This window comes from Lepidochelys olivacea, assembly GCF_965140295.1.
Source record: "Lepidochelys olivacea isolate rLepOli2 genome assembly, chromosome: 3".
Taxonomy (NCBI): Eukaryota; Metazoa; Chordata; order Testudines; family Cheloniidae; genus Lepidochelys; species Lepidochelys olivacea.
In genome coordinates, this window is record NC_140413.1 from 55790823 (window position 1) to 55818330 (window position 27508).

A 27508-nucleotide genomic window follows, 5' to 3' on the forward strand; every position below is an offset into this window, starting at 1 on the left:
AGTTGTCTGCTGGTGTGTTACTGCTATGCACAGTACTTCATAGCCACTGCTCCACAAACAGAACCCACACACCCTTTCATTCATGCAATCAAACCCAGACAATTTTATTTGTGGAACAGTTTATTATACAAATAAAATAAAATAAAATAAAATAAAATAACCGTTTTTACATTATTACCAGACTTGGAAGAGATTAGAGTGATTATGCAAAACCCATGACTATGTTGGTATCTGTCCTGTCTTGCAGTATATTCTGTGCTCACTGAGTGGGAGGGTCACACTGTGTGAGACTAATAAGGACAGAGCTGCATCCCACTCTTTGGAGACTGGCTCCAGCAACTCCTCAGCACTACAGCAGTTTTGTACAGACATTTACTGTGATTCTGGAGGACTTAATAAGTAAAAATTAAAGGTAAGCTGCTCATATTTGTAGTCAATGTTTACACATCACACACAATCTACTGTATTTATGTGTTCAGCTCACTTTATTGCTAATCGAGTTTATTTCTGATTTTGACTGTACCCTATATATAAATACTATACACAGTATGTTTATATTCTGTTGCCATGCTGGATAACGTACGATATAAATCTGCTCACACTTGTGTAAATATGTTAGTATAGTTATGTCTGTGTGTATATTTGTTTCAATTAAAACTGCTAATCGAAATACTCCCAGTGCATATACTATAGTTAACAAAATGATTAAATGCTGTTACAAATTGGCACAAGGCCAAAATGTGTATATTTTTAAATACTTGTGGATGTACATATAATATGTCTATACACAAAAGCAAATATCTATTAGTCTGTAACCTCTTTCCTAATTGTGGGAGTCTGCTGGTCTAAATGCAGTAAGCTGAAATGGTTTAGTGAAAAGGGGATATGATAAAAGAAAGGACAACCCTTTATTGGGAATTTGCAGGTGCACAGCCCAAAACCTATGTGGATCTAAGGGGCTCTTGAGTTTTTCTGCGTTGAATCACATTGCTCCCCTCCATTTCACTGCCAGTCATACTTTTATTTGACTACATGCTGTTGAGGCAGAGAGAGAGACTGATCTTCCACCATGTCCCCTGCAATTCCTACCTGGAGGCAGCAAGCGCTGCCCCTCCCAGCCCCACCTGCCCTTTATTTTTTGTTAGTTTTCTGGTAAGTTTGACCAAGTGTTGCGGCAGCTTCGCTCGTGGCCCCAGCTGAGGCCGGCTTCTCCGGGGGTGCAATTTTCCAGCGGAAAAGCCAGTTAGGATAAATGCAAATCAGCGGGGCCCGCTCCCGTAGGGCATGAGCCCGAGCCGCTGGCGCTGCGCTCTCCTGGCGGGGCCCCAGGAAGGGCTCTGCACGGGGAACCGCGGGGCTGGCCAGCCGTCGGCGGGTGCAGCACTCACAGGCCTCGGGCTGGGGGCACCCCCCACTCAGACATGGGGGCGGGGGACGTGCTCACCCCTGCCTCACGCGGCGCGCTCACCTCTCTGACAGGGATGTGGCCACGGGGGGCGCGCGGGCGGCGCGTGAACAGCCGCGAGGGGTGGGGTCCTGCGCCCCCAGCTTTTGCAGCGGGCGCCGCCGACTCCTTGCCGCGAGCCGGGCTCCGGGAATTACGGTTCCCAGATGCTTTGGCGCGTCTCCGCCCGGCTGGCAGAGCTGCAGGACGCGCCCGCCCGCTGCCGCTCCGGGGAGGAAGGAGTTGGGCTGGGGACAAAGGGCTTCGGACTCGAGAGGTGGGGGACGGGGAGCGGGGGTTGTGACCCTGGGGGTAGCGGTGACTGGGAGCTAACGCTTGAGGCTGGCTGGGGAGGTTGGAGCTGGGCAGAAGTTTGCAAAGACGGCAGGAAAGCAGCGGCTGCTAGGAGTCAAGACCCTACAGGCAGCGCCCCTGGTATTGCTACTGCTTCGGGCAAACTGACCAGCACCGTGTGAGGCCTTGGCCCCTCCCCGGGAGCGAGTGCTCTGGCTTGCCCACACTCTAGCAGCTTGGACGTGTTCATGTGCAGAGCAGCAGAGGAATTAAGGATCTGCACATTTTCTCCCTTCTGCTGCCCAGTTATCTCAGTGCCTGTCAACGGGTATCTGCGTGTATTTTACTGTCTGAAAAACAAATCAAAATTAATCAGAGCAACTAAATTTCCAAGGCGGGCTGTGTTACAGTCTGGACCGTCATAAACTCGAGTCAGTTCTTGCTATTAAGTTCTGACATGTTGATTGTAGACGTGATTGATCATCTTCTGAAGTAATAAACTAGCGATGACTCAACATACAGAGATACAGTAGGCATGGTGAAGGAGATAGCGGCATTAGCAATTGGTAACAGTGTTATTTAATTTGTAAGAGCTTTTCAGGGTTTGAGAGCCATAGGCTTTCAGCTCTAGTGCACTGAAGTCTTCTTGTAAAGCAGGTGCAGGAACTTACACCATGATGTTCTTTTGACATATATTCACTTTGTGTTACTGTCTGTACTGCTGACTGACAGAATAACCATGAAGATGAAAATAGTGCAGCACAAAAATAATCATAAATTTCCGGAGCAGACATACCAGCTGTATTTTTTCTTCAGTTCATCTTCATATTACAAGACAACATCACACTTTCTCTAAGAAAAATATGAATAATAATGTATTGTTGCATTTCACTGTGCTTTGTTAAATCCATACTTTCCTGCTAGTTGTAATTGGTTTAGAAGAAGCCCAGTATTGTGTTTGGAAGACAAAGATATTTTGTTGGACAAGTTTCATTCTTTTTAAATAAGATTTAAACTGCAAATTTAGGTCAGGCTGCCCTAGTCACTGGCATATTTCGCAAAGAAGAAAAATGTCTCCTATGACTATTTTGTTTTTAAATAAAAGACAAAAAAAAAGCAATGAGAAGTTTTCCTCAGTTAATCTGATGACAGCTTCAGCAGTCATTCTGCAGCACTGTGTCACCAAACAGTTAAACTAAAATATCTAAGACTAAAAAGCTAGGAGGGGGGAAAAAAAGAAACTAGTCATTCTAATGAATGATAATTTAGTGGCTTATTTAATAATATCTGAGTTAGTATTACTGTAAATGAATTGCTCATAAAACTAGAAAAGTGCCATGAAATACATTTATTACCCAATTCTAAATTCAGATTAGTCTGAAAACTTTTTCAGAGCTTCTTGAACACAGATAAATGATACACATTGTGTAAAACCAATGACTTTCTCTTTTCTTTACAAATAAATTTCTTCCTTGTGGTTTTTTTGTGGGGGACTGGGAAAGGGAGAATAAGAAGATATTGTTCCCATTGTGAGTATTTTTTGTTTCAGATCTGTGGTCATTTTTTCACATGTGTCCGAGGGGAGATGAAGCACATTGGATTCTGCATAATTTGGCTTTGGATAGCAATTCTCTTCCTCCTTCCTGTTTCAATTTATATGGCAGCCACGGACAAGACAGGTACCTCTCTCTCTTTTTTTTTTTTTGTAGCCATACAGTCAAAAGGCTGAGGACAAGTCTCAATACTGACACAGCTCAACAAATAAATAATGCTGCATAGAAAGTTAATGGACCACGTAAGTATATGAAGTTACAGAAGCTCAATCAGTTTTAACATCTCTTTGAAGAAGTCCGTATCTGATGTATCTAAAGGCAGTGTTTTTGTTTCCTGTAGATAAAGAGGAATATATTTTTAGAAGCAGTTTAGCCACTTGAAATTTTGCAATGTAGTCCCCTGATATTTTCTGTTTTTAATATTACATATCCAAAAAGAGTCCAGTCCTGGGCTTGAAAAATCTAGAACTCTTTTAAACAAAATCGTATTATTGATTCTGTGTTTTAATCTGAGGAAAGCATTTTTAAGAGCCCCAAAGGCATGCCAACCACCTTAGAGAGGTAGAATAAGGCAGTTCCTTGCCCCTAAATAAACAGAGGAGAGGGGAAAGAGAGATAATACAGTATTCTAGCAAAATGGTGACAGTAAAGTTTGGTGCATTACTTCTATGATTTGCCCCTCGTTTCTTAGCTCCCTCTTGCCATCTGTCTCTTATCTAGCTCTCTTGTCTCAAACAACATCCTTCTCCCCATCTCTTGTCCCATTTCTTCTTCTGTAGTCTGTCACTATAACTCACCATCTCTGAGAAATAAATCACTTGTATGCTTGTAAATGGGACCGTCTGGTATGATATTGCATCAAATAATGACTTGGAAGTTTCCTGGGGTTGGCCCACATCTCAGTTCCCTTCAGCATGCCTAACATCGCTAACAGAAAAGGTTTTTTTATTTGTTTTTTTTAAAGAAAGATAAACAATTAGGACCTGATTTTCAGAGATGCCTACCCTCTAGAAAACAGTTGAAGGCAATGGCAGTTGTGTGATCAGCGCTACTGAAAATCAGGCCTGAGCTGTTTAAGATTAGTGCCTTGCACAATGGGACTCCAATCCTGATTAAGGCCTTTAAGTGCTACTGGAGTACAAATAATAAATAGTAGTGATAATTGTGATTGGGCAATGTACAAGTAGTACATTGTGGAGAATCTGAGTTTGGGTTCTAAACTCTCTTTTGAACTTTTAGAGCAGCAAAAGCTAAGAGCTTTGTATGTATATTATTATCAAACCCTGGGAGGTGGGAGGGTAAACCTCCTCAAATAACCCTTCAATAATCCCCTCTTGCCATTTGAAGGAGTGTAGTTCATGGGCACATCCAGCTACCTCATTTGGAGGGTTGAGGAAGGAACACTTTAAAAGGGCTGCAGAAGACGCTCAAATGATCGACATGAACTTATGTACAATTTAAATTAAATACATTTGAAAACAAAATGGAGTGCAACTCCCTCTTGTCAGGTAAAAGGCTTTTCAATTAAATGTAAGCGAGTCATAGAAGACTGTTTAGGCCATGAGAGATGGCAGGGACACGTGAAAGGAGAGACAAATATCTAAACTCCTTACACTTTTTCTTCTTTCATTTAATCCAAGTGACTCCCTTTTTCTCTCCTCAAGGTCAGTTCATCCTGGATGGTGCTCTTGCTTTTGCTTCTTCCTCTCAAGATTCTTGCATGGCAACCCTTGCAGTGACACTTCTTTATGGCTGTCCTGTGTCACCATTTGTACTTGTGCCATTTGCCCCTACTCAAGCTATGCTGTACCAATAGAGTTTGCTTCTGTACAAGTCCCATACTATTTTGCCTCAGGATCCTGACAACCCCTATAGTATAGTCTAATTGTGCTACTGTTTTTTGGTGGAAGGCTTTGAAATGGAGGGAGAGTTCCCACTTAAGTTTAATTATAAAAAAATACAGGAAATCAATCATGCAAAAGAAAGGGTAAAGCTACATGTGTGGATTAATATGGTAAGGGGAGAGATTTGTTTTCCATTTAATATTCTGAACGTGTCTTGGAAATGATTTCATTTCATTAGTTAATATTATTGTAATTAAAGAAATGGCAGTGCTGAAAAGAGGAAATGTTAAAGAGTGTGACAGATTACTCTGGGCCTGCTTCAGGCAGTCTTCCTTAGGCCCTGTTGAGTGTGCTGACATCTGTTTGATTCACAGCAGTGATCCCTTTCAGTTTTTGTTGTGTGCAGAACTTCTGGTGTACTAACCATTTACTGGAGGGAAGTGATTACTTCTAAAAATAAAATATAATAAATCTAAGGGAGAGGATAGGGTTACCAGACTGAAGTTCATGAAGTTCTCCACAGCCATGTGTTAAACCTAAATATACCGAGGAAAAGTTTTCTCCTAATTCTTTTATTTTGTTTGTATGGTTGATTTAACTAGTTTTTGATTATTGGGAGCATGTGCTTTCACAATATGGAACTGAGTCAACTCTAGAAAGTTCTAATGTGATCATTTCTAAATTCTGCTTGAATGCTAATAGTTCTGTCTCATTCTGATTGTCTTATCCAACTTTTTGCTATGAGTACCCCTTTTGTAACATGGGCTGCTAAGCTTTGTTGTCTGACCTGTGACAAATATGGCATATGAAAGGTTCTGGGCTGCCAACAATACTGGAAAAGACCTGCTGGATTTCCACTGCCTTTGACATGAAGTATGTTATGAAAAATGTTGACTCAAACACCACTAATAATTTCAGGGGCACACTCCAATGCAATTTTTTAAGTCTGATATGAAAAAAATGCCTCATTATAGAACACGATATATTAATATTAGATAAAAAGATGTTAATACTATAGTGAGTTGATTCATACATTAGGCATTCTCAATGTATAAGCTGCCAGACTTGAACTCTTAGGCTGTGTTTACACTAGGAGAGCTAGGGGTGTATTCCCCAGCTTGCATACACATATTAGCATGAGTATAAATAGTAGTGTAGTCATGGTAGCGTGAGCAATGGCAGAGATGGCATGGTTTAGCCATGCTGAGTACAAACCCACCTGAAACTGGTGGGTACATACTCATCACAGCTAAGCCATGTCACTGCTGGTGCTGCCATGGCCTGTGCTGCCATGGCTGTGCTACTGTTTGTACTCCATGCTAGCTCTCATTAAGCTACTGCTAGTACATGTATGGAAGTTGGGGAATCACACCCATAGCTTGAACTGTAGGTGTAGCCTTATAAATTACTGGGAGTTGAAGTTTGTACTGTATGCCATTAGAAAGTTAATTAATCTTAGACTTGCATTAAAGCTTCAGGTTTTATCTATGATTCGCATGTGAGAATATATACATGTAGTATATAGACTTTTTTGTAGAGTTGAAAGAATTTTATTGATTTACAAGACTAAAATCAATTAGTAGAACTCATGAATTTCTATAATTTAAGTTCTATACCCATTCTATGGATGGATAGCCTTATGAATTGTATGTACATTACATTTTCAGTGTTCTTTTCAGGTAGCTTTTCCATTACCATTTACTTTTAATGGAAATCATGGAGTTAAAACTAGACACAAAGCAATGCTCTGCTCGGCTACTTTTACTCTAGTGTAATGTAACTGAGTAGTGAATCAGGCCATAGTTTTTATGTCCTTGCTGAATGTAAAGAATTCTCTTGTTTTCTTGATTGTTGTCTTTATGCAGTCTCCTTGTCTAATTTAATTTTCTAACCTCTCTAGTCTGACCCATGACAAAAGTGGTGTATACAAGTGCCAGGATTGTCAGCAATAGTTAAAAATCATGCTGGACCTTCCTTCCTCACTATAAACAGATATTGTATCAGCCTATAAAATTGAAGGCTGTCAGCTCCTTGTATGAAAAAGAATATGTAGGGGAAGCTGTTGCTCTTAACATTCTAATCTCTTGGCTCAGCTGTCTAGGAAAATATACTATTGAGGTGATGGGGTCATTTTTAGCACAAACTAGAAGAAGAATTGCACTAGTTCTTTCAGTTTTTGAGGGTGTACAGAATACAACCAGCAAAGTAGCATTCATGTGACCTTAGTATCTGTGCTTCCTGCCATGACTGTTACGCCTTTGATAAAAATACACCCCCGGTGCATTACATGGTCTTAGGCATCTCAGGAACAACTTCAGTCAGCAGGATAGCAGAGAAATTAAGGCTCGAATCTTCACTTGGACTTAGTGGAGAGGGACCAGAACGAGCCAGGTCCAACTCCCGGATCCGCAGCCCTAGTGTAAGTTAAAGCTGCTGGACAGGAGTTATGCTGGTGTCAATTCAGAGTAACTCCCTTCACTGCCACAGAGTTTCAGAGTAACAGCCGTGTTAGTCTGTATTCGCAAAAAGAAAAGGAGTACTTGTGGCACCTTAGAGACTAACCAATTTATTAGAGCATAAGCTTTGATTGTCATGCACATTGTGTAGAGAGTTGTCACTTTGGATGGGCTATCACCAGCAGGAGAGTGAATTTGTGTGGCGGGGTGGAGGGTGAGAAAACCTGGATTTGTGCTGGAAATGGCCCACCTGATGATCACTTTAGATAAGCTATTACCAGCAGGACAGTGGGGTGGGAGGAGGTATTGTTTCATATTCTCTGTGTATATATAAAGTCTGCTGCAGTTTCCATGATATGCATCTGATGAAGTGAGCTGTAGCTCACGAAAGCTTATGCTCTAATAAATTGGTTAGTCTCTAAGGTGCCACAAGTACTCCTTTTCTTTTTGCCACAGAGTTGTTATAGATGTATATTGGTGTAAATGAGAGCAGAATCAGGCCTGTGTGTTTTCTGTCGGTTCAGGGATAAAAATTATCTAATGCGAACGTGACTCTATGCTCTAGAGTGTATATTTCCGCCAGAGTATTAGAAGTACAGTAAGTACATTATAACAGAGAACTCACTACACAATAAATACAACTGAGAATGGGCTTGTATTGCCAACTAGGAGTTTGATGAAAGATTACATATAAACTACTGAGATGGCAACACAAAGACTCTTACAATTCTGCATATTGTCCTGGGAAAAATTGCCTCTAATGTGACTTGTTCTTTGGTAGGAACAGTAGAAATAAATATAGTATCTGTCTTCTTACATATCTATTAATTGATATATTTGAAACAAATCTGCCCATAAATTACCTTGCTTTCTAATTGTGGGCTGTAGTTTAGACAAACGAAACAGGGTTTTTGACAGAATCTGATGCATATTACTGCCTTCACCCAATCTATGTTTAAACATTTCTGAAATGAAGATGACATTGGTTTCATTAATCATTTTGTGAGGTAATAATTTTTTTTATCTAAACTATATCTTCCAGCTATAAATTTACTAGTTACTTCAAATTAGCCACTTAAGCTAATTGTAAAGATGTGATACTGTTATACATTGAGTTGAATTCAAGATTTTTGGGGAAGAATGTATTTTCTGTATTATTACAGAGTCAGTGTTATATTGCAGGCATTTTACAATTACAAGTGTAACCATTTTCCGGGTCAACTTTCAGTCTCCAACATATTTGGAAATCCTTTAAATATAGACTATTTCTAGGTTAGTGCTAGTTAATTCCTCCTCTCTTTTCACTGAATGGATACATTGGAAAGCCCAATGTCTTCCATTGCTGAAACTTCAGGCTTATTTTGGCAATCTTTTCTGGGCACTTCAACTCAAGACAGGATTGCATGCCAACAGAGTTTCTGGACAAAATCCTGCTTTCCTTCCCTCTAGTAGTCCCAATAGACTTCAGTGGGACTATTTTCATGAGTTTGGTAAAAAGATACAGCCCTGTTTTAACATGCAAAAAATTGACCTTAGTCTTTATCCACTTCTTGAAAAAGTGTGTGTGTGTGTCTCTTTACTGAAGCATAAAACTGCTGCAGCATGATAAATGTTGGGTTAAGCTTCACGGATATTAGATTTTAAGGTTTTGGAAATGTAGGAGTCCATATATAGGCCCTCATACTTAAGTACTACTTATTAGAGACAAGCTAGTAAGAAGGGTTATTACTTAAAAGTTTTTAATATACTTCCTCAAATTGTTAAACTAATTTACCCTATTTTATTATGATTTCAGCTGTTAAATGTAACCACTCTGTTAGACTTTGCCTCTGCATGTGTACTATATTACAAATATTAGAATACTGTGCTTGTTTGTTTCTAGTAAACACATCAATGCATAGTTAAAACAATCCCTAATGCAAAGCTGCTTAATTTGTAACAGTCTTTTAAAGAGGCAAGCAATGAGATATTGTTTATATAATATGACAATATCCTTATTAATCCACATTTTGAGATTATTTTCTACACTGCAAATAACATTTAACTGTTGCGAGGGTAATCCATCATATACTTATAACTTTTATTGTTGTATCTTCATAATAGCATCTGCTGTAAAATCTTCTTTTTTTCAAAGTTTACTGTACACATAACCCCTCACCCCTGCCAAGCATATGGTGTTCTGTTTTATGGTATTCTTGACTGGAGAAAAAAAGTTGTAAGAATGTAAATATTATTTCCCACAGTGGTTGAATAGTTAATATGTGCTTGCTTTAATCACAAATGATTGAATTAAAACATGATTACATCTTATCTGTTTATAATTATAGTATTAAGAGAATATTTTGTACACTAAAATGTAATTACTGTTGTTTTAATATGGTAGTTTGGTTTATTTCATAATCCTAAATATAAAGAAACAAGAAGGAATATTAGTAGTAATCTAATTACATTGAAAATTGAACTCTGTTCATGTTGCCTTGCAATTCACTGTTTATTACACATGGCAATAATTTTGTCTGATTTATTTTTTATTTGCTAATGTTTGATGGGAGCTGTTATACTGTATTCTTTTGTAGTTAAAGTGTGTCCTATAATGAGACCAGATGGACATCAGCGTAGACATATCTACAAAGAAAATCTTGATGTTTCAGGTAAGTGACTTTTTTAATACAAAAGATAGAGCATCTAAAATTTACAAACCTTGGGTGAAATCCTGGCCCCATTGAAGCTGGCTTTAACTGTAAAGAGACAATAAAGCATTTTAAATTAAAGCTGTCTTTAATATTAGAAAAATTGTTTTTATTAAAATTAGAATAAATTTCTGTAATTTTCTGGCTTAAGTTCTATACATATACATTGGGTTTTTTTTAATTCTTACTTGTAAAATTAGTCTGGATTTAACATTCACTTCTCAGACTTACTGTAGATCTGCAGCATAGTTATTCTCATTAGTTCAGATGGTAAAAGAAAACAGCCAGTGCATTCCTCAGAGGTTGAAAAGTCAAGAGCTGAGGGAATTTCACACTCATATCCCTTCCTATGAGAAAATGCAAACTGGAAATTTCTGTGACCTAAAGCATTGGGATTTGAAATAGCCTGTCAGTCTATAGACTAGAAAAGCATCAAGCATACTAAAAATCAATACTTTCCCCAGGCTTTAAAATTGCATTAAACAAAGAGTAGACTAAATTAATATATCACATTTCACAGGTTTTGATCTAGCAGAAAGCTTTTCCCTGAGACAGGCATCTTGTGGAGGTGAAAAAACCTGTTTTAAACTGGGAAGCACACCTCTTATCAGAGACACTCGGTAAGTAAAACAATACTTTATCCCTAAATATCTTTAACAGAATCCAAGCTAAATACTAGGTACCGACTAATATATTAAGCAGTGTATTCAGATAATGCCACAGAAAGATGTATATTAGGACTGTCAATTAGTCACAGTTAATTCATGCAATTAACTAAAAAAAATTAATGGTGATTAATCACAGTTTTAATCGCATTGTTAATAAAATACCAATTGAAATGTATTAAATATTTTTGGGTGTTTTTCTAAATTTTTAAATATATTGATTCCAATTACAACACAGAATACAAAGTGTACACTGCTCACTTTATATTATTATTTTTATTACACTGTAATTTTATTGCACTGTAAAAATGATAAACGAAACAGTATTTTTCAATTCAACTCATACAAATACTGTAGTGCAATCTCTTTATCATGAAAGTGCAACTTACAAATGCAGATTTTTTTTTTTTGGTTATATAACTGCACTTAAAAACCAAACAATGCAAAACTTTAGAGCCTACAAATCCACTCGGTCCTACTTCTCAGTCAGCCAGTTGCTAAGACAAACAAGTTTGTTTATATTTACGGGACATAATGCTGCCCACTTCTTATTTACAGTATCACCAGAAAGTGAGAAAAAGCATTTGCATAGGACTTTTGTAGCCGGCATGGTAAGGTATTTACGTGCCAGATATGCTAAACATTTGTATTCCCCTTCATGCTTCAGCCACCATTCCAGAGGACATGCGTCCATGCTGATGACGCTGGTTTAAAAAAAAAATTCATTAATTAAATTTGTGACTGAACTCCTTGGGGGAGAACTGTGTCTCTGCCTCTATTTTACCTGCATTCTGCCATATATTTCATGTTCTAGTAATCTTGGATGATGACTCAGCACGTTTTTCATTTTAAGAAAACTTTCACTGCAGATTTGACAAAACACAAAGAAAGTACTAATGTGAGATTTCTAAAGATAGCTACAGCACTTGACCCAAGGTTTAGGAATCTGAAGTGCCTTCCAAAATCTGAGAAGGATGAGGTGTGGAGCATGCTTTCAGAAGTCTTAAAAGAGCAACACTCAGATGTGGAAACTACAGAACCCGAACCACCAAAAAAAGAAAATTAACCTGAGTCAGATGCCACCAGCAAAAGATGGTGAAAATGAACATGTATCGGTCCGCACTGCTTTGGGTTGTTATCGAGCAGAACCCGTCATCAGCATAGACGCATGTCCTCTGGAATGGTGGTTGAAGCGTGAAGGGACATATGAATCTTTAGCATCTGGCACGTAAAGATCTTGCGATGCCAGCTACAATAATGCCATGAGAACGCATGTTCTCATTTTCTGGTGACATTGTGAACAAGAAGCGGGCAGCATTATCTCCTGTAAATGTAAACAAACTTGTTTGAACGATTGGCTGAACAGAAATAGGACCGAGAGGACTTGTAGACTCTTAAGTTTTACGCTGTTTTATTTTCAAATGCAGGGGGTTTTTGTACATAATTCTACATGATAACTTTCATGATACAGAGATTGCACTACAGTACTTATATTAGGTGAATTGAAAAATATTATTTCTTTTGTTTTTTTACAGTGCAAATATTTGTAATAAAAAATAAAGTGAGCACTGTACACTTTGTATTCTGTGTTACAATTGAAATCAATATATTTGAAAATGTAGAAAACATCCAAAATATTTAAATAAATGGTACTCTGTTATTGTTTAACTGTGTGATTAATCGCTTGACAGCCCTAATATATATGTTAGCCTTTAGGTGTTTTCATTTGTAACAATCTTTCCATTCAGAAACTGTAGTTATTAAAGTTTTACCTCATCTTGATTGCAGAGACCAAACAGATGAAAATTGAATGAAATGTATGCTACTCCTTAGTATGCCATAGTGCTGGTATTGAAGTTATTTCTCTTTCTCTAATGAGGAAGTTTAATTATTACCACCCTGATCCAGTGCTCACTGAAGTTAATGGTAGTCTTTCCACTGACTTCTGTGGATGTTCGGTCTGGCCCTGTATGGATTAAAATTAGACTGAGTTGCAAATAAAATACTGATTCTATAGTCTTTCCTCAGATAAAATTCTCCTTGAATTCATACCTGTTTCTTTCCTCATTTTTCTTAGAGTTTGTCCTTCCTTCCTTTTGCTTTTTTTTTTTTAATGTTCTTTTTGGACTCATCTTGGTCTGACTTTCTTCACACTTCTCTTTTTTTCTTTCTTTTCTGTTTATACTTTCCAGGGGTGGAGTTAATTTGTATGCGAGTTTCTTATCTACCTCCAGCAGCTCCCAGTTTCTTCTTCTACTGGCTTCATTTCCTGCTTCTTGTACTCTGTTCTTACCACAGTACATGCTTCAAAGAGTGAATAATGGATTTTTCACTTTACTGGCAATTCCAAACAATAACAAACTCTTTCATTTCTGGCTGAACGGAACACAACATTTTTTTGGCAAATAAAAAAGTTGAAAATATTTGGAGTGGAGTTGAAAAGAAAAGTTTCATTTTGACCTAACCTGAAATTTTTCATTTAGATTTTAGGCACTCTTACAAAAAGGACTAGATTGATAAAATGCCAGATGGGAGGAGAGAAGCAGATATATAACTTTTAGCCAAGTGAATAGGATACTTTTTCAGGGGTGTAGGAGACCCAGGTTCAATTCAGCCTCTGCCTGATGAGGAGAAACAAATTGAACTTGGTTCTACCGCATTGTAGGAGAGTGTCCTAACCATTGGGCTATGGTATATTCTGGTTTCTCTCTCCTATTGAAGCTGTAGCACTGTGAATAATTAGTTAAATAATATCTGGAACAGGGACATGAACTTGGGTCTCCTACGTCCTAGGTGAATTGTCATTCTTGTTCTCTGTGGCTTGATTATGACTATTTATTGTCATTCACAGTGGCAGTTCATAGTCATTCATAATAACGACGAAGAGTCATTAGGCCAGAGAGAGGAAAGAGAGTGAGAATGAGTATGTAGCTTCCTCCCTTCTTCCCTCACCCCTCCACCTCCTGGCATTTTGCTTTTGTAAAAATGCCGAAAATTAAAATAAGTTTCAGATCAGGTTCAAACAAAACATTTTTGTTTCAATAATATTGAAACACTTAGAATTGTTTTTTGTTCTGTCTTAATTATTCAGCTAAGTTGACATAAATTTATGAATAATTTCAGGTTGGCAGAAACCACATTTTTCGGCAAATAAACTATTTGCCAAAAAAAGGTCATCCAGCTCATTTTATATACTAATTATTCTAAACATCAGAAGAATAATATCCTTCTTGGCTATGGAACCATCCTATAGAATTCTATAGCAGATATATGATGATCACATTCTATAAAGTGATTTTAAATAAACCTGCAGGAAGTGTATCACGTTCTATTCTGTTCTGTAGGACCTTTCCATAAGGTTGGTGATAGTGTTAGTAGATTTCAGGGGAAGTTCTTCTCCCACTCCCAAGGTGCCTGACCAGTGCTCTCCGTACCGCTTCTGTCCCCAGCTGCCCTTTACAGCTTCCTTACACTCGCTCTGCTACACTGAGTGAAGGAACAGCCAGAACTGGAAGCAGTGAAATGAAGGGAAACAGGATGATAGCTACTGGTTGATGCTCAGCAGGTCCTAGTATTTGGAGGGCAAAGTTGCCTAAAGAATCTGTCAGCGTTATTTTTCTTGCTTGCCTCCTTTCAGTTTGCTGGTCAGGGAACAGCTCATTTAAGCCTCTGGGATGAAGAGGGGGAAGTCCAGCCGTGGTGGTGGTTTTTTTTTTTTTGTTTGTTTTTTCTCCTCTCCCCTTTCCTCTGCCTTCAACCCTGTTTTAGGCCATGGATAATGAACTCAAGTGAAGGGTGAGCCCAGACACGAGAGAGGATGGCTATGCAGGCCTGTACTGCTTTTAGCTTTACATATTTAAAAAGAAAAGTAGGCTTTTCTGTCCAATCTTTCTGTCCATTGTATCCAACTACAATAGATGTGCAATTTAGGCTGATGTGACTGCTGGAATTATTAGCAGTGAAATACTTAAGAATGTTGACATTTTAATATAATTAGGCTGGAGAGTTATTATCTTATTGATCTTAATAGGGACAGGTCAAGACTTGCAGAGAATTTGTTTTTCAGCCTGTCTTCATGGTGAGGAAGGATCATAGGTTCACATTCAGAAATATATCTCCGTAATCAGAGAAAAGCTTGGAACACTTTTAAAATGAAAATTTAAACTTTGCAGAATTTCAGACTGATGTGGGGGAATATCAGATGGGCTCCTCCTGGTATGCGGGCTGGGACTTTGAAGTCTATGGTTTAATGTAAGTTATGATTTCTCAGGGGAATCAACTTTTCTGTGGATTATTACCTCCATTTTGTAGCAAAATGCAAAACATAACACAATTTACTTTTTCTACTTTTTGTTAAATGTATAATATTTCTCAGGTTTTCTGCTAAAACAGCTTGTTTGAAGCCTTTCAGTACTTTCAGATATTGTTTCTAAACACTTGAGCTGCTTTTTAGAAAGAGAAATTTCATAAATTAATTTGAAAGGTTGACTGACAGTAAGGAGAGTAAAGTCACTGTAATTTGATATGATGGGATTATAAAGAAAGCTGGTCGGGAACACAGATACCTGCCACCAGAAATACTTTATCTCAGTTGCCCAGCCACAGTGTTTTTAATACATTCTTTTTCATTAAATCGCCTTCTTTTACATTGTGTCAGATTATGTAGTTCCAGACATCTCAGTTTAATCAGATGCAACACGACTTACATGTTCATCCCATCTGATAGGATATGTAAATAGATCTGGTATGCTGTGAGTAGCAGAACACTGGTACCCATACTACAGGAAACTAGAAGGTATCTGATTAAGCTGACTAGCAAATGTCAAGATCTCCACTTTCATTTGACTCATTCAGCTACAGTGTGGGTAATAAGCTATGCTTTCCACTGTTCTTGCGTGATGCCATTTGGGTTTTTTCAGTTGCTCTGGAATAATGCCACAGCTATTTATATGTTTGTAAATAAGTTGCTGTCAGGGCGTTTACTGCTCCACACTAGGGCACCTCCTTGTGGTTTATCTGCAGATTAGCTGTCAATGAGTCTGACCCCCGCTTCTTCAGTTGCTTACTCCATGGTCGGTCGGTCTGTCTCTGGACACAGGGTACTCCCTTTTTGCTACGTGGCTCTTCAGCCAGGTCACTATAGTCCTCCCCTTCCAGGTAACAAAGACCCAGTGGCCAGACAGTCCATTTAAACTCTCAGCAGTCTTCCAATCCACTTCCCAATCTGTGCCAATTTCCCAGTGGTTGGCAGGGTAACCCAAGCCTGCCCACTACTCTGGGTTCCAGCCCAGGGATCCTATGCCTAGCAACTATGGTCTGCTCAACCTCAGACCTTGTTGCTGTGCCCCTGCGTTCTTTCCTACCTTTTTCTTCTCTATCTTCTTGCCCACCTCTGGGTTACCAGTGGAGTTTCCTCCCCTCCTCCCCCTTTTGGCTTTTTGCCAGAGTCTGTAGTCCAAGACAGAATCCCAGGGGCTTTTCTCACCCTAGACCTCTTCCTAGAGAAGAGGGGACTTGGTTAAGTATAAGGGAGTGACTGTAGAGCTCCTCCCTGCTGCCTCTCTTACCACCAACTTCCTCTTTATAGGCCTACCCCAGCTTCTCCCACAGCTCATTACACTGAGTTTGGGGTATTTCCTGTCTCTGTATCTCTTATGTTCAAGACATTTTAAAGGGTAAAGATTGTCACCAGTGACAGGAGGCTAGTGTGCACAGCTTATGTTTTATACTACATAGAAAGAATAACAATTTGATTATATTTATGCAAGTCCTTTGTTAATGGTTACTATGAGTAGATGGTGAAGTTTTAAATTAAAATACTATAAGTCAGATGCTGCAGTCCTTACCAGATATTACGTTCATTGGGAGTTATTCCTGAGTAAGACGTTTGGGACTTGGCCTCTAGACACTAAACAAAATGCACGGTATGTGACAATCTGATTCTAGAGTCATCGTAATCTTATAAAATATATTGTTTCATTCTGTTTTAATAAATATAAATAATGGAGAGGTATTTCAGTAGGTATGGTTTAATGAGGTTGTAAAGGAAGTGAACAAGCTAGTTACTTTGCTAGTGTGAGAGGAGCTGAAATACTGTGTATGAAGGTAAATCTCCAGACACAGGAAAAAGTTGTCACCAAGTTTTGGTTACTTTTTGCCTCAAAAGTCTGCAGAGTAGTATTGGCTATTCAGGAGTTTCAGAGGCACGGTTGGAAAGCTGAGAATAAGCATATAAATGGCCACAACTACAGTGTGTCCCATTGAGAGGGCAACATTTGGATGTTTCACAATTCTTTAACACTCTTAAGTATAGGAAATACTGCAGGATCTCAGATACCATAGTGTGGTAAATGGATTAATATTTACTACTTCAAAGTGATCAGTGTATCTGAAATTGTATCCTAGGTATTAGATTCATTGTCAGCTTTCCTGTGGTCTAGGAGCATATTCCTTGTTTCAGATGCAAATTCGGACTCACTGTCTCTGATATTCCCTTTTTAGGGAAGATTCATTGAGATGGTGGTAGCAAGGAAACTTTCTGAATTTGATAATCTTAGATTTCCTCACTCCCTTTCTGTTTGCCTTTAGATAAGGGTATGTATTAATTGCTTTGGCTGATGATCTCCAAGCACTGGACAAAAGCCAGGTGACCAAGCTAACTCTTTTAGATCTGTCAGCAGTTTTTTCTATGGTTTGCCAGGAGGGGTTTATTGACTGTACTGCAGCCCCTAGTTGTCCTCAGGTGGACAGTATCAGACTGGGGTTTTCGTTTTTTTTTTCTTTCTGAAGATACGTTGGTTGTCCAAAACCATTCTCTGTTCCTCTTCCTTTGGGATCTCTTGTCAGGGGAGTTGCTGGGGTATTTTGTTACCATTTCCCTATAATGTGTATGCAAAGCCACTGGGGAAAGCAGTGATATTACTGGTAGCAATTCAGCCCAAGTATGCTGTCTGTTTCTCGTTTTCCTCCAACTTGAATGATGCTCTGTCTCTCTGCTTTTTCCATTGCCTGTCTTAGATTGGGATTTACATTAGAGTGGCATGAAGCTCGAGACAAGAAAGGGATGATTCTAGTGGGTTGTTGAAAGGCTCTGGAAGATACATGAGACTGGTCATACTGGGTCAGACCAAAGGTCCATCTAGCCCAGTATCCGGTTTTCCAACACTGGCCAATGCCAGGTGCCCACAGGTTGACTGGGTGTTGTGTGAAAAAAATACTTCCTTTTTGTTTGTTTTTAAACCTGCTGCCTATTAATTTCATTTGGTAACCCCCTAATTCTTGTGTTATGAGAAAGTAAATAAGGAAGTGTTATTTACTCTTTCTCCAGCAGAGGTGGTTACTGTTGCCATAACTGAGTCGGTTTTCTGTTTTAATCTAAGCCTGAAATTTGGGAATGCATTGTGGCTCCTAATGGCACTTAGAAATACTGATCTAAATGGTATAGGTGACTAAGTATTTTCTCATCTGTTTCTAGTAAAACATTTGCAACCATTTATCTCTGATCTGGGCCTAGCCAGAGTGATTCCTGCCCTTTCTTAATGCTAGGCTGTAATGTACTGTATATTGAAATATTGTTAGCTCTTTTTATGGTTCCCTAATATTCAGTGTCTTGTGGTTAGTTTGTTAGGAGGAAAAATTGATGATTGGTATTTAATGGACTCCCTTTCCCCCACCCTCCAAGAATATACACAGTCATGATTCCCAGAACACAGCATGATAAAAACAACAGTTGCTGACAGCTCCAAGCCTCTTTCCAGCCAGCACTCTGCCCCAAAATCTCCCTCTCATGGATTTCTCACAGAGTCACGCTGAGCAAGTGCTTCTCAGTGTCTGTCTGTCTGTCTGTCTGTGAGCAGAAGTATACTTTCTCGCACACACACACACCAAAACAGTAACCAACCCACTCTGTATGCATTCAGACCCCAGCAAAAAACCCCTGACTACCTACTTCAGCTTCTGATCATCCTTGTATGTGGCTTCTGTTTTGGATGGTGGCTCCCATTGTTTCAGCCATCTTACACTCTTCAGAAATGACAACTGTAATGGAAAGTGACTGTCCATCTGCTTGGTGGTGGCAGTTACAGGTAACACATTAAACAGTTCTTTTCTGCTTTTAGGTGCAATAAAGTGTTGGCTTTTGGTTTATTAAACCTTGTATGACTTAGGTCTTGGCTGCTTTTCTCCCCATATACCACAAATTCATTTAACATCAGCTAAGGTGCTGATTGAACAGTCTTCAGATTGAACATAAGAAATGTCTGGTCTTCTGGTTGCCGGTTATTTTCAGGAGAAGGCCCTTGACTCTGGAATTCTTAGCTAAACCAAGAATGTGACTTTATTGCAAAGACCCAGGTTTTTGCCTCAGAGTAGGCAGGAAGATGGGTTGGAGTTTAGCTCCTTTCCTTTTCTGCTTCTGGTGGAAGGTCCTACAATTGTCTATTTAACATACTTGATCATTGCTTGCGGTTCATGAATGAATAAATAAAATACAGTGGTTGCCATTAAATGTTAACTTGGGCCTCTAGATACCACCAGATTCTAGTCATTTCCAGGAATCCTAAAAATCATTTAACATGGTAAACGTAGAATTTGCATATGTACAGATAATTTTTTGTTTTTATATTTTGTGAAAAAATAAAAACATACAATGGAACTCCAATTATCCAATCTAATTGGGACTGGAGAATGGGCATGGCTTGGGCTGTCAGCTTAAATACTGTAAATATAGCAATGAAACATTGTGTTCAACTGATACCTATATGTATTGTGGCTAGGGAAACTAAAGTTCAGTGTTTCATTTTAATTGTGGAAAAATGCAGATTTTTATGTTTATCAGAGAATTTTTTTTTTTAATCATGGAAAACTAGGATCCCTGGTCATTCAAGGTGCCCCCTAAGACACTCTTCAGTGGAGGTTCCAACTGGGATTATTTAGTCTGCAGAAGAGAAGAATGAGGCGGGATTTGATAGCTGCTTTCAATTATGTGAAAGGGGATTCCAAAGAGGATGGATCTAGACTGTTCTTAGTGGTACCAGATGATAGAACAAGGAGTAATGGTCTCAAGTTGCAATGTGGGAGGTTTAGGTTGGATATTAGGAAAAACTTTTTCAGTAGGAGGGTGGTGAAGCACTGGAATGGGTTACCTAGGGAGGTGGTGGAATCTCCTTCCTTAGAGGTTTTTAAGGTCAGGCTTGACAAAACCCTGGCTGGGATGATTTAGTTAGGGATTAGGTCCAGCTTTGAGCAGGGGGTTGGACTAGATGACCTCCCGAGGTCCCTTCCAACCCTGATATTCTATGATTCCCCATTTTCAGCAAAGGAAAAACTGTGGCATCTGTGGTAAATGCTGCTTTTAAAAACGAACACTATAAATATGTCTATTTTTCTGCATATTTGTAATATTACTGTTTTTGTATTTTACATGACTTAATGGCACATTTAAATGAGGAATAAAGCAATGCAAAAGCAGAACTACCTGTTCTTAAAACTATGGGTATGAACATCTTTGGTAATGGATTTGAGTGCAGGTTTTGGGCCTAAGTTACTAAGGCCTTGTCTACACTTACCGGGGGTTTGACATGCAGCAATTGATGCACTGGGTATCGCTGTTCCGTCGACTCCTGTATTCCACCTGAATGAGAAGTGGAAGGGAGTCGACAGGAGAGCAGCCTGCGGGACCGTCCTGCCTGGCCCTTGTGCTCCGGCCGCGGAGGCTAGCCCCTGGCCCTTCCCCCGCTGTACCCCCTCCTCCGCCGCCACATGGGCAGCGCTCTGGGCAGTGGGGCTGCACACTCCTGCAGGGCAGCACGGCAGTGTGTCTGGCTCCGGCAGGGCGGTGTGGCTGCTAGACATGCTGCTCTGAGTGGCAAGGTAAGAGGGCCGGGGGGCAGTCAGGGGACAGGGAGCAGAGGGCTGTTGGATAGGTGTGGGAGTCCCGGGGGACGTGTCTGGGGGCGGTTGGATGGGGCGGAGGTTCTGGGGGGGGCGGTCAGGGGATGGGGAACAGGGGGGGTTGGAAAGATGTGGGAGTCCCAGGGGTCTGTCAGGGTGTGGGGGTGTGGATAGGGGTCGGGGCAATCAAGGGACAGGGAGCGGGGGGAGGGGGAGGTTGGATAGGGGGTGGGGTCCCAGGGGGCGGTTAGAGGCAGGGGTCCTGGAAGGGGGCAGTCAGGGGACAAGGTGCAGGGGGGTTGGATGGGTGGAGGGTTCTGAGGGGGGTACTCGGGGTGGGAGGGGGTCGGATAGGGGATGAGTCCAGGCTCTTTGAGGAGGCAAAGCCTTCCCTAATCGGCCCTCCATACAGTTTTGCAACCCCAATGTGGCCTTCGGGCCAAAAAGTTTGCCCACCCCTGGTCAAATGAGACGGGGTTATAAGTTTTGCCTGCCCATTCCTTTATTTTAAATAATTTGGGTATTAGAGAGAGAGAGAGTCGCAGGGCCTCTTAAGTGGTGTCTGCTAGGAGGCCAGACTTCTGAATCACATGGCTTTATAAAAACCCTTTTTAAACCCTGAGTTGTACCTGAAATTTCAGCTCCATTAGAACTGTGCTAGAAGAGTTTATAAGCTCTGTGAGTCTCATGGGCTATGTATCAGAGGGGTAGCCGTGTTAGTCTGTATCAGCAAAAACAACAAGGAGTCCTTGTGGCACCTTAGAGACTAAAAAAATTTTTAGTCTCTCAGTTTTCGTGCACTATAACCCACTTCATCAGATGCCATGTAGAATTTTAGCAAGGTCTAAGATAAGGGGCTCAGTCTGGTTACAATTTCTAAAGTTTAAGCCAGCAAAGCTTATAGCTCCTGTTATTTCTTGTATATCATTCTGCCATGCAGGATTCAATGTTGTAAATCATCTAAGAACCACATGTGAGGCTTCACTGAAATTATACACGCCAACAGCATAGCTTGGCCTGTAGAGTTTGTAAAAGCTTCACTGAAGTTACAAGCAAAAATCATTTTAGACAATTTTTTTAAATTATATAGATAAAGGAAGTTTTTCTTCTTTAATAAAAGCTAAAGAAACTCAGCCAAAAAACTTTAATGAACGGTTATGGTTGAGAATATATTATTATTTAAAACAATTTTAATAGAAAATAACTTTTAAATCCTAAATGGTAGAAACTCAGGAAATTTGCAGTTTTTAGGTTGCAACACTAACTTCATCTCTGCCCTTGTATTTCAGTCACCTCCACATTTACACGAGACACCTTCTCCTTTACCATGTGTGAGACATCCTTTTTTCATCCACTTTTCCATTACGGACCAGACTACAATATATTCCAATCCTGTATGCAAGCCAGAGATTAATCTTCTGTATGCACCATACCAGAATGTATTGGAGAGTGCAGTCTACCTCATCCACACTCCTTATTGGTCAACCCACTTTACATATCTATTCATTATCTGTGTAGGATTAGAAAGTGCCAACTGTTTCATAATACATACACACAAGGCACTGATTTCTGGCTCCACAGGCAGCCTTAATTCTGGCATTTCCTAACTTTGGAGTGCTTGACTTTGCAAAGTTAATGTTTTTTTAACATAGTTCTTGTGTGTAATTTTCTCAGTTTTAAAAAAGCAAACTGAAAAGACAGCATTTCTGTCATGTGACATTGACTCAGATAGCTCATCAGCAGGGTTGGAACCTTTAAGCTCCACTACAGAGACCTCTGCCACTTGAGCTAATGGAGTAACAGGTAGTAGTAGGTTATCTTCTGTGTGGACCAGCTCTAAGATGGAATGGAACACTTTGCCAGCAGGTTTCATAGGTATTTGTTGGTAGGAGAGGAATGATGAGACTTAGGAATCTTAAGTTCCATTCCAGGCTTTGGAAGGAAGAGTGTTCTAGTGAACACACTCTTCTGCCCACTCCCCTCACAACCTGTCACTTCCTGAGTCCTGTCTCTACATCACCACTGCGCTCCTCCCCTCATTCTGTTCTTCTCACTTATCAGTCCCAATCTTTGTCCATTAAATCCTTGTCTCATTCCTCCAGACTTCCTCTTTCAATCCTTCCTTCTTCTCCATCCCTAAACTCAGTCTCCTTACCCAGCCATTCTTAGTCCCTCCCTAGCCCCAGCTCCTTGTTCTCAGTCTCCTTGCCCAGTCAGTCCCATTCTCTCCAGTCACAACTGGTCTTTCTAGTCCTTTCTGGCCTGCAGTCGCCTAGCTCCCAATTCTAGTTTTCTTCCATGAACTTCTCATCCAAGTGCAGTGTCCTCACCTTCCCTGCTCCTTGTCCTAGTCTCTTTGCCCAGCCACACCCTGGTTCCTGATCAGATCTTCAGATCTGTTTCCCCTCCTCTGCACACACCCTCCTTTCTGAGTCCCCTGTTTAGACAGTCCCCATTTCCACCCGTTGGCTCGCAGTCCCACTCTCTGCCTCACTGTCATTTTTCAGTCTCAGTTTTCACTCCCTGCTAGCCTCTAGTCCCAGTCTCCACCACCCAGGCTCCTTTCCAGATCTATTCGCCCAGCCATACTTTGCAATGCCCTAGGTTTGGCTCTTCTCTCTTGTCATTTGAATTACACTGTTTCCTCCTCTACACTGCCTGGCTGCTAGACAGGGGATCATTGACAGCACAGGAGATATAGGCTCCCTACTCAAAGTTCAAGCTTAATAATAGGTAATGCTGCCAATCCCATCTATAATGGTTTAAGACTTTACAGTAAGGGAAAACCGAGAAGTAGAAAAGTATACAAAACTTTTTTTAAAGTTGACTCAATATTTTTCAAACTTTAAATGAATTTTCACGTCAGTGTTCAGACTGAATTTTGGGCAAAGTTTTCAGTTAGTTCTTTTATCTGAACTGGCTGTAACCATTCCCTGTCCAAGTCATTAATTATTCTTAAATTATATAAATAGTTTCCCCTAAGTTGTTTTCATATGACATTATCTGATGCAACTTGATGCCTAATGCAACATGAAACTACACAGTTAATCGTAATGTGATTTGAGGAAGATGGATCAGGGAAAATTATTTCAGGTAACAGACAGCTGATCTTAACTTTTATTTTAATAAACTTTCAAAGTACCCACCCTAGGCACAGGCTGGTAGATGTCTATTAGTTGCTATCCTTTTTTTTGTTCATACTACTTAGTTATGCTTCAGAGTAGCAGCCATGTTTGTCTGTATTCGCAAAAAGAAAAGAAGTAATTGTGGCACCTTAGAGACTAACCAATTTATTTGAGCATAAGCTTTCGTGAGCTATAGCTCACTTCATGACATGCATCCGATGAAGTGAGCTGTAGCTCACGAAAGTTTATGCTCAAATAAATTGGTTAGTCTCTAAGGTGCCACAAGTACTCCTTTTCTAGTTATGCTTCAGGATTTTTCCTTTTTTGTGTAAACTTTTTTCTACATAGTAAATGTTATGGCTAATGTGCAAGCATTGGCAATAAGAGCAAGTGGGATTATTAGCTTTGGTCATCTGGCCTCTGTTTTTCATTAACAGTGAGTCTCAGTTTGAATCCTCTCAGCAAACACAAAAAGGGTAAGACTTCAGAATCTCAGTCAATGTTAAATACATCATCCACCACCATAGCAAAGCAGTTAGTTGACTCTGAGCTCTGGTCACCAAATTATTTGTAACATGACAGCTGATGGGATATGTCAGCTGGAAAAGAAATGTCTTGACGTAAACTCCAAGCATCTCTCACTTCACTCTCAGGAAATGTAACTCAGATCATCTTTCTCTTCCTGGAAGATATTCAGCAAGTCAGAGTCTCCATTGATACTTGTAAATACGGAAGTTCATCAAACTCTAACACACTCTCATGCACTGTGGAAGAATTAGAGTTCGTAAGATTTAAAAATAGCAGCTTCTTGTCCACCAGTGCTTTTTAAAGCAAAAACCAAAAGGTAAATAAAAGATTGCCTTACTAAATTTGATATGGGTAACTTACTTCTGCTTCACAAAAATAGCACTGAAGGCTGGCTATAACAATGATTACACACTAATTCATTCGCACTTCTCTTTTCAAGCACAGTAGAGATTAAAAAAACCAAGAGATTTGAGTTTGACACTTTCAGAACTTATATTTTGAAAAACCCAGAACTTGTACTTCATCATCCCACATCCCAGTGTGCTCAGGTATAAAGTTCATGCAAAAAAAAAAAAATGTGTAGAAGGCATAATATGTAATCAATAGTTGGTGGAGATACTTATTGCTCCCAGCCCCTTAAAAAGCATAGCAATGTTTATTGAACTGCTGCAAAAGGCCATGACAAAAACTTCCTCCAAATAGAGTTAAAGGCAGAAATTGATTGAACAAACTGTTGTTGTCCACAGGTTCTATGATTGCATGTTCAAGGTTATTGTCCTTTTTAAAAAGGGCTCCAGAGGTGATCCTGGCAATTACAGGTAGGTAGGCCTAACTTCAGTACCAGGCAAATTGGTTGAAACTATAGTTTAAAAAAAAACAAACCAGAATGATCAGATACATAGATAAACACAAATCTTAGAAAAGAGACAACATGGCTTTTGTAAAGGGAAATTATGCCTTACCAATCTATTAGAATTCATTGAGGGTGTCAACAAGCCTGTAGACAAGGTTGATCCAGCATACTTGGACTTTCCTAAAGCCTTTGACAAGGTCCTTGTAAGGATGTCACCTTGTAAGCCCTGCTAGCAGCTGGGGGTGGTACTGCAATTCTCTTTTCACCCCAACACTTCCTGCAGGCTGCCAGCTGATCTTGGTGCATCTTCTGTGGCTTGGTCCTCCGACAAAGTCCAAATGAACCCCTTCCAGTGTAGTAAAGAGTCCAATAAATGAACAGTCCCATTGCCCTTACTGGGATCTTTAGCCCTGGCTCTGGGCCCTTTAAATTCAAGCCTTTGTTCAGGCTCTCAAATAAGCCATATCGTCTCCTTGGGGCTAGTGCTGCTAAGGATCGTAGGGAAACCCGTGCCTGCCCACTACTACGGGTTCCAACCAAGAGATCCTGTATACAGCAGCTATGCACTACTCAATTTTAATTTGTTGCTGCATCTTCCCTGGGCCTCCTATCTGGCCACTTTTATCTTGACCCTTAACTCAGGGTTAAGGTTCTTAGGTCCTCTCTCTCTTTGCAAACCCAGTTTAAGCAAATACAGCCAGAAACAAACTGGTTATCTCTCACCCTCTGGTCCCAGCCAGGAACTGACCTGCTAAACCCCCGCAGTGCCTTTTATCTGAGCCTAATGGGCTCTGATTGGCTGCTTCTGTAAGATTTCTCTAGGCAGGCCTAGAGGACCAATCTTCACTGCTCCTTTCCTGGGGAGGGTGTAATGGGACTGTAGGGCCTCTTTTAGAGAGCCACAGAGGCCAGGTGCACCTCATCACAGTTGCTCACCAAAGGCTGTTAAGCAAACTAAGCAGTCATGGGATAAGAGGAAAGTCCTCTAATGGATCAGTACCTGGTTAAAGACTGGGAAGAGTTACAAAGGGATATGACTAAACTGGATGACTGGGAAACACAATGGCAGATGAAATTCACTGTTGAAGTGTAAAGTAATGCACACTTGAAAAAATAATCCTAACTATACATACAAAATGACAAAACCTAAATTTAGCTGTTTCTGCTCAAGAAAGAGATCCTGGAGTCATTGTGGACAGTTCTCTGAAAACAGTTGCTCAATGTGCATCAGCAATCACAAGAGGTAACAGAATATTAGGAGCTATTAGGAAAGGGGTAGATAATAAAACAGAAAAATCATATTGCCTCTATATAAAACCATGGTGTCAAGGTTCCCTCCCCACTCTGAACTCCAGGGTACAGATTTCGGGACCTGCATGAAAACCCTCTAAGCTTATTTTTACCAGCTTAGGTTAAGACTTCCCCAAGGTACAAACTATTTAACCTTTTGTCCTTGGACTTTATTGCTGCCACCACCAAGCGTCTAACAGATATATAACAGGGAAAGAGCCCACTTGGAAACGTCTTTCCCCCCAAAATCCTCCCCAAACCCTACACCCCCTTTCCTGGGGAAGGCTTGATAAAAATGCTCACCAATTTGCATAGGTGAATACAGACCCAAACCCTTGGATCTTAAGAACAGTGAAAAAGCAATCAGATTCTTAAAAGAAGAATTTTAATTGAAGAAAAAAAGTAAAATAATCACCTCTGTAAAATCAGGATGGTAAATACCTTACAGGGTAATTAGATTCAAAACATAGAGAATCCCTCTAGGCAAAACCTTAAGTTACAAAAAGACACAAAAACAGGAATATACATTCCATTCAGCATAGTTATTTTATCAGCCATTTAAACAAAACCAAACCTAACGCATATCTAGCTAGATTACTTACTAAGTTCTAAGACTCCATTCCTTTTCTGTTCCCAGCAAAAGCATCACACAGACAGAGACAGCCTTTGTTTCTCCCCACTCCCCAGCTTTGAAAGTATCTTGTCTCCTCATTGGTCATTTTGGTCAGGTGCCAGCGAGGTTATCCTAGCTTCTTAACCCTTTACAGGTGAAAGGGTTTTTCCTCTGGCCAGGAGGGATTTTAAAGGTGTTTACCCTTCCCTTTATATTTATGATGCATGGTATGCCCACATCTTGAATACTTCATTTAGTTCTA

At 40.0% G+C, this 27508-nt stretch overlaps 1 protein-coding gene across 1 annotated transcript in view; it reads left to right on the top strand.

Moving 5' to 3' along the window:
• The first annotated feature begins 1546 nt into the window (after nucleotides 1-1546).
• COL19A1 (collagen type XIX alpha 1 chain) overlaps nucleotides 1547-27508 on the top strand; it is a 320803-nt gene continuing 294841 nt past the window's right edge. The window contains exons 1-4 of the mRNA XM_084624334.1: nucleotides 1547-1721; nucleotides 3288-3417; nucleotides 10168-10242; nucleotides 10802-10901. Coding sequence (XP_084480460.1) covers nucleotides 3324-3417; nucleotides 10168-10242; nucleotides 10802-10901 — 269 coding nt within the window. The 5' untranslated portion in view covers nucleotides 1547-1721; nucleotides 3288-3323. The remainder of the gene's footprint in view (nucleotides 1722-3287; nucleotides 3418-10167; nucleotides 10243-10801; nucleotides 10902-27508) is intronic.